General features: G+C 35.2%; 1 protein-coding gene across 1 annotated transcript; it reads left to right on the plus strand.

Moving 5' to 3' along the window:
* Positions 1 to 3,392: 3,392 nt before the first annotated feature.
* Positions 3,393 to 6,974, plus strand: plac8 (placenta specific 8). Its single transcript, XM_015401380.1, has 5 exons — positions 3,393 to 3,442; positions 3,590 to 3,689; positions 4,021 to 4,145; positions 6,382 to 6,490; positions 6,580 to 6,974. The coding sequence occupies exons 2-4, from the start codon at positions 3,605 to 3,607 to the stop codon at positions 6,484 to 6,486; spliced, it is 315 nt and encodes a 104-aa protein (XP_015256866.1). The 5' UTR covers positions 3,393 to 3,442; positions 3,590 to 3,604; the 3' UTR covers positions 6,487 to 6,490; positions 6,580 to 6,974.
* The last annotated feature ends 291 nt before the right edge of the window (positions 6,975 to 7,265 follow it).

The following is a 7,265-nucleotide window of genomic DNA, read 5'->3' on the forward strand; positions in this document are numbered from 1 at the left end:
GCAATCTGTGAAAAAATTGGGAAATTGGCAACATTTGAAAAGTTAATAAAAGTTTGTGTGGAACTATGTTTAATAAATCAAAAACCATAATAGATACTGAAAAAAAAATTAGACCCTAAGAATCAACAGGCTTTGATGAACAAGTATGCCAACTTTCATGTCGCTAGCAAAAACCATTTGGCCACTGTGATGATGTAGAAATGTGGTTTCTTTGGAAAGATTTCAGTCTGAGGCTTTTACTCAGAATCAATGTTTTCATGTGCCCAAACAAGTCAGCTAAACAGCTAAACCATATGTGATGGCTGCATGTACAACCACACAAATGGTCTGGTAATTCTTTCATTAAATCTTCTATTTTATTGTACTGGATTTCCTTTTTTTCTACTTTGACTTGACATATGTTAACTATTTGGGTGCACACATTTAGTTGACTCGTTTTGTCATTTCTTGCTGTTTGGTTTTCTGTACATTAATATATTTTTCCTTTGAGTTGCCAGTTCCTGGGAGGCTGTCATGAGTAAAGCCAGTAAAGGGAAGGAGACTCCAGCTGTAAAAGTATCTCCTCATTGACATGGAGGCCTAATTGGACTCTTCCACTTGCATTTAGAAGGGGTGTAGAAAGGGTTTAGGTTTCTGTATTTGGTTTTGTTTTCTATAGTAACACTTGGAAAATTTAATATTTAAGTCATCTTCTTCATAGGTTGCTAATTAAGTATGATGTTGATTAGTTTTGTCTTTTGCTGTAGTTTTGTTTAGGAAAATGTAGTTTATGTTTCCCTCTTGTTTAAAAATGGTCTGATCAACCAGTGTGTGTATATATATATACGTTTCCCTTGTGTGTCAGGTAGGTCTTTTCCTGTGTCAGGTTTGGATTATGCTGGTTTTTGTCATTTGTTTTCCTTGATGGGCCCAGTGTTTGAACTTTTGAACTTTATTTTTTGCAAAATAAAGTTTTTTTTTGTTACCATTTTTTCATCAAGACTTCCCTGTGCTTCTCTGTTTTTTTGGCTCGGTCCCTCACACCATAAAAGATAAAACAAAACGAAAATTTGTGTCGGTTTGGATTTTCATCTGTGATTTTTGAAAAATCACCCATTGGATTTCTATTGAAGGAGTTTGGACTTCTTGGTGGTCTGGTCCAAACTGTTGGAAAACTGTAAATCCCATATCAATGAGGGGTTGGAAACGTTTAAAAATTTAAATGGCATTTCTACCTGAAAGTATACAGAAGTACTTAAAGGGCAAGGTAGCTAACATTTTAGTGGAATTTTGGCAGAATCCCATTCATTTCTATAGGGCCAAAAAATATATCATAAAAAGCTAAAAACTACATAAAGCTAAAAACTGCATAAAGAATATTTCAAAAATTATTATAGCTGAAATTATCAAAAGTCATAGCAGAATGATCCAGAAGAACGTTTTGATACCAAAATTGTTGAAATCGTCTGAAGTATGTGGGAGTTCTTAGAGACGGAAAAAGAGAAAAAGCAAAACAATAAGTGTTTTGCTTTTTCTTAGAATCACTTCTTAGAATTTACCCACTTTTATCTGGAACTTGGCCACAGCCCAGTGCAAAAGGTTAATTGTAACCATCTAATCTGTCCTTCTGTAAGTACAATTCATAAAACTACAGCTAATGGCTGTTTCCCAACTATTAGGAAACTCACACAAGATAAGCTCTGTAGTCCATGCTTTCAGTCATTATTTGCTATCTTACATTAATCACCTGTGCTAAAGAGCAGTCCAACAACACATTTTTCCAAGTCTGTAAATGTAACTCTGGTAATCCAAAATACAATTTTATTTCAGATGCTACACATTTCCAAACATTAGTAAGAAAAAACATATTTTTTACAGTGGCATGGCTATTGATACTTTCTCTTCTTCAACTCAGTCAACGGGTTCTTGGTCTTTGCTAGACTTGGCCTTAAGCTGATTTTGTTTCTGGTGAATGATTGTTGGCTTCTGAAACCAAACAATATCTATATTTAAGAAACCAAATCTTTACCCTTAAACAGTTGGAAGTTGGGCTGCATGGAGTTTGCATGTTCTCCCTGTGCATGCTCCAATTCCCTCCAGCTTCTATCACCTGCAGTTAAAAAGCATGACTGTTAGGCTGGCTGGTGTCTCTAATCTTCCCTTAGGTGTCAGTTTTTGCACTCATGGTTGTTGGTTTTGTGTTTGTACAGCCTGTTGGTCTGTCCAGGGTGTACGGCACCTTTTTTCCAAGACTGCTGGATATAGGTGCCAGCCCGCCACAACCCTGATAAATTACTTGGAATAGAAATTGGATAGTTTAAAAATCTATGATCACATTTTTAAAAGAATAAGACTATTATGAAAAAAATCTGCAGTTACATTATCCTGGTGGCGGTAAAAATTTCTGTCAAAGCTGACTACCCTACAAATCTTTTAATCTAGCCACACAGGAGTCTCTCTAGGAAACTCATTATGTGGCAGAGTAAAGCTATTGTTTTGCTTCTGCAAACGATAAGCCCAGGATCACCCTGGATCTGAACGAACTACTAAAGAAAAAAAAACTAACGGAAGAGAAACAGCACTTTTTATACCGTAGTCTGACCAAAGAGAAGGTTCCATTGATGTAGACCCCCCAAACACCAGACGTCATTTAGATTTTTAGGCTAAATCTGGTCGTTCCGTCATAGTCTTGTTTAAAATTAAGCTGTGTTTGGTCGGTCTGATTTTCTCTCACAATAGTTCAATAATGGACGTTGAAAAGACATTGCAAGCCAACTTTTCAACGTCTTTCAACAATCTAAAAATTACGGCTTTCACCTGTTACTTTTCAACCAAATGTAGACGTTTGGACATAAATTATATCATCTTTTGAATTTTTTTTTAACTACTTTTTTCCGGGTGTGCCTTGTTCTGGTACTCAGCCAACTGTCCTCAATCACTGTGTCTCTGTACACCTGCTGCAACAGGACCATTGCTTTAGACAAGGCAGACAGCACAGAGAGGACCATGTTGATTTTTCCAGTGCATTTGATACGTCACAGTACATCCGTGTTAACATTAGTATGATCGGGAGGATTTCCAAATTTTATTTTTATTATTTTATTTCAAGTTGTAGCTATTCACGTGAAACGTCACATGAGCTGTAAATGTTTCCCTAAAAGATTAAAATGGAGAAAAAAAAAGGTTACAACCAGATTTTTTTGCTTCAGACCAATAAAGTGGGATTTATTGCTAGAGACCAAAAAACACACCTTCAGCCTACATACCCCTTAACCTATGGGAAAATTTATAGGTGTGTTTAACAAACTGTTTATGGTAAACCTCGTCATAATAGGTCAACGGTATATTTACAACCTTGGTGATGACGTTTAATTTCTTAAAAGTCCACTTCTGCCTCCTGCCATATCAGTGTTGTTTCAGGAGACCCATTCAGCAGTATCGCCGTCTTTCAGATCTCCATCTGGTAAGATTTTTTCTGCTAACAACAGCTGGACTGGAAACCCATTGTAGATAATTTGTCCAGACTTCCACATTGTTTGATGTTAAGAGGAGAGATTTGCTTTACAGTCGCCTATAGATAGATGTGATAAAGATTTTCTTCATCCCCCAGAGAAAATTTTTCGTAATGGCTGTGACAAGACAACCAGGCAAATATGATGCTTCTGAATTCCAGACCGGCCTGTGTGATGTCTGCGATGATCTTGGAACCTGTTAGTAACTTTTTTTTAAAATGTGAATATCTCATAACATTTTCTGTTTCTTAATAGAGATTTTAGATAACCAAAAATACTTAGTGGAAGGAAAAAATACCCTTAGTTTCCACGTCATTTATGAAATAAATCTGTGTAGTGTGCCATTTATTTGTGTTAAGCCTCAGAAATCAGTATTTATGAATTTTTTGTTTTTACTCCTGTCACATTTCTTACTTTGATTTAGTTCTGGATTTTTATTTGGTCATGATGAAACTCTTAAAGTTTGAGCTAAAATGCCATTTCAGTTTCTAAATGTCCCATTAATTCACGTCTTCTCTTTGTTCCAAAGGCTGCTTTGGATTTTTCTGCCACTGCTGTCTTGGCTGCTCCATTGCCAGCGACATGGATGAGTGCTGCCTCTGCGGTACAGTCTGGACCATCCGCAGCGTCTACAGAACAAGATACAACATCAAAGTAAGTTCTCAAAGCAAATTGTGACCCCTTTATAATTTATTGCTTTATATATAAACATATTTATTGCTTTTCTTTTTTTTTTTTTTTTACATATATTCGTCACATTTTCAGAGCATGAAAGCAAACTTTACTGGCAATCAAAGACAACATGAGTAATCACACAATGCAGTTTTCATATAAAAGTTTTTTATTATTAGGGATGAAAAATCCTATTAAAGTCTGATGTCTTTATTCAATTTTATTGAATGCAATTTTAAAACAAAAAATAAATGATAGCAATATTTTTACTTGATGCTCCCCACAGTGTGAGTATAAATAATTTCCTCTTCCAGGCCATAATTCCGCCTGAAACACCAGCTCGAGAGCAATAAGGAGATCCTTAGAAAGTTAATCAAATTTACAATAAAAGTTTTATTACTAATTTGATTCCAGCACTTGTTAGAAAATGAATTCAATCTTTATCAGAATCCTGACTTGATGTAATAAAAAAATTCTGATAAGAAAAGAACAAAGAGGCCGTTTTTACACCCATCCAACAGTATACTAAAACAGCTTATTGTCGGAGCAGCTAAGGCTGGGATGGGTGTATTTTATGACATAGGTGTGATTCTCACACTGCTCCGGCTTACCATATAAATCAGAGGGATGAATGGTAGAGATGGAGTACAGGATAAGGCACATGATACAGGAAATTATGGTTATCTTAGTGGCTTGATGCCACACAGTGACCGGTGTCACTTTAATAAAACTTTTAATGTATTGGTGCATTTAAAATTGCTATTTCCCTCCCAAACTGAAAGCACTGTTTTCATATTAGAGTTTGTATTTTTTTTTTTATTGTTCCTCTTTAGTGGGCTGCAAGTGATGTCTCAAAAAAAAAAAAAACAGATTAGAAAAGGATAATTCTGTGAGTTTTGATGCAATATCTTTGTACCGCAACACGGCCCCATTGGTACAAAGCTTCTTACAGGAATTGAAGGGTTTTTAGATTTAGCTACGTCTGGCCTAAATATGATTTGTCATTGTTATATTTTTATACTTATATAATGTTTTATTTATTTTTATGAAGGCTAAACCATCTATTTCATTCTAGATCCATGTGCAATATTGATTATAAGTATAACTGTCTGTGCAATATTAATACGTGCAATACCACTGGGATCAATGCAATATTAGTAAGAGCAGTGCAATACAATTGATGGAGTTTTTTTTGTCCTTACAGTCATTTAGTTCCTGTGTGTCTGTACTATGGGGTACCTTAAATAGTCTGTATCTGTCCATCTTTGGTGTGTGTTGTAAATACCTTATTTGTTGTGACATCAACCTGCCAGGAGGACTGCAGATGGAAGTTAGCCTAATGCTTTAATCTGGCACATTTAAATTGTCTAATGTTCAGTAATATGCAATGTCCTTTTTTTTCTCAAAATAAATAAATAGATTCTGAACATAAAAAAATGAAAATCTTAATTAGATATCCTTGGCTTCCAATAAAAAAACCAAAAACAAAACTATAATATGGTTCTTGAAAAACTTTTGTTATAGGCGCTGTTTTAAAAATTGGCTTTTTAAATTAAAAGGGCTGCATACCCCTGATTTATTTCATCCAAGGAAAGGAAGCTTTTCTGCGTAATTTATCTATTTTCTTTATTCAAATATATTCATTTTTATATACCTATCATATCTTTTGAGAGCTGATAAGCATAGTCATATCAAAGGCTTATCTGAGCTCTAGAAAAGGTGGGAATCTCCATAGGAACCGCTTGATTTGCTTAGTGTTTTCTTTTCTCACGATACTCCAACATTAAAATGACAGTTTTTAAGAATAGGAAAAAGTAGATATGATTTGATATCTCAGAAAATAGCTGAAGTGACATCTCTATTTCCTGATATATACATATATGTTTTTATATTGTAATCAATCATTTCATTATTATAAAAAAAAATAATAATAATGGCAATGCATAGAAATATTTCAATGGATAAAACAAATTAAAACCCCAAAATTCTACAAAATACCAAGAACGTTTTTTTCTTTTTCAGCTGATGTTTGTAAAATGTTTTATGTAGTTTGTTTTTCTGCGCTTATCTGAAGATTTTACAGCTCCAGTTAATTTATCAGTACGTCAAAAAAAAAAAAAAATCATTGTTTTTCTACCAGGAAGTGTAGGTCTAAACTGTGTAAAAGGTGCTTCATGTCTGTGCTGCAGCATCTCAGAGTAACTGTTTGTGCTTCTAGGGATCATTGCTCAAGGATTACTGCACGTACATGTGTTGCTCTGTCTGCGCCACCTGCCAGCTGAAGAGAGATATCGACCGGCGAAAGGAACAGGGCATTTTCTGAACAGGTGAGGGTCTCACAAACACGATTATTCAATATTTGCACAATTGGGAGACGTGAGCTGATGTGAAACGGTGTTAACTCTGTGCCTTCCAGGCACCTTCCTGACAACGGAGCAGTTGTAAAACCCCTGGAGAGATAAGGAGGAAGCTATCAGTCTGATTGGAGTAATGCTTAAATCAAATAAGTCTTTTTTTGTTTGTTTCTTTGACCTTGAAGTGTTCTTAACTCAGGGAAGCCACATTTATCTATCAGAGTAAACCGGCTGACCTTCAATTTGTTGTTTCTGTGTACTGCTGTTTATTTTCTTGTAGAAGCAGGGAACAATACTGCAGTCATTAACTTTGGCCTCAAAGAACTAGACTGGATTGCCAAAGATTATGTTGTAAAAAGGCTAATTTTTCTTAACGGCCGCTTGTAAAAGATTTATCTTCTACAGAAAGGGTTTTAGAAAAGGTACCAACAATCAGCAGCTTAAAATGATTTCAATAAATGTGTTTAAATTGGAACAGAACTGTTTTGTCTTTTATTTCTTGTAACATTTTATTGATCAATATGTGATGCCTTCAAGATGTGATTTATCCTGTAAACAAACAATCACACTACTAGACCAACTAACAGACCCGACCAACAGAGGCATCACCAGGTGTTTGGGGGGGCGGCCCAAGTGATAAAGATAAGATAAGATAAAGATGAACATAGCAGTCAGTACCACTTTTCTGATAAGCTAACAAAAACAGTGGATGTCCTTTACACAAAAAGAACTGAGTTGATAGAGATAT

Source organism: Cyprinodon variegatus, unplaced genomic scaffold (genome assembly GCF_000732505.1).
Source record: "Cyprinodon variegatus isolate N-32 unplaced genomic scaffold, C_variegatus-1.0 Scaffold1214, whole genome shotgun sequence".
In the NCBI taxonomy this organism is placed as follows: domain Eukaryota; kingdom Metazoa; phylum Chordata; class Actinopteri; order Cyprinodontiformes; family Cyprinodontidae; genus Cyprinodon; species Cyprinodon variegatus.

Excerpts from the sequence above, each read along its gene's own strand:
- plac8 (XM_015401380.1), top strand. The coding sequence starts at position 3,605 with ATGGCTGTGACAAGACAACCAGGCAAATATGATGCTTCTGAATTCCAG. Across the intron at positions 3,690-4,020 it reads CTGCGATGATCTTGGAACCT|GCTGCTTTGGATTTTTCTGC; the intron begins GTTAGTAACTTT and ends TTTGTTCCAAAG. Across the intron at positions 4,146-6,381 it reads GAACAAGATACAACATCAAA|GGATCATTGCTCAAGGATTA; the intron begins GTAAGTTCTCAA and ends TTGTGCTTCTAG.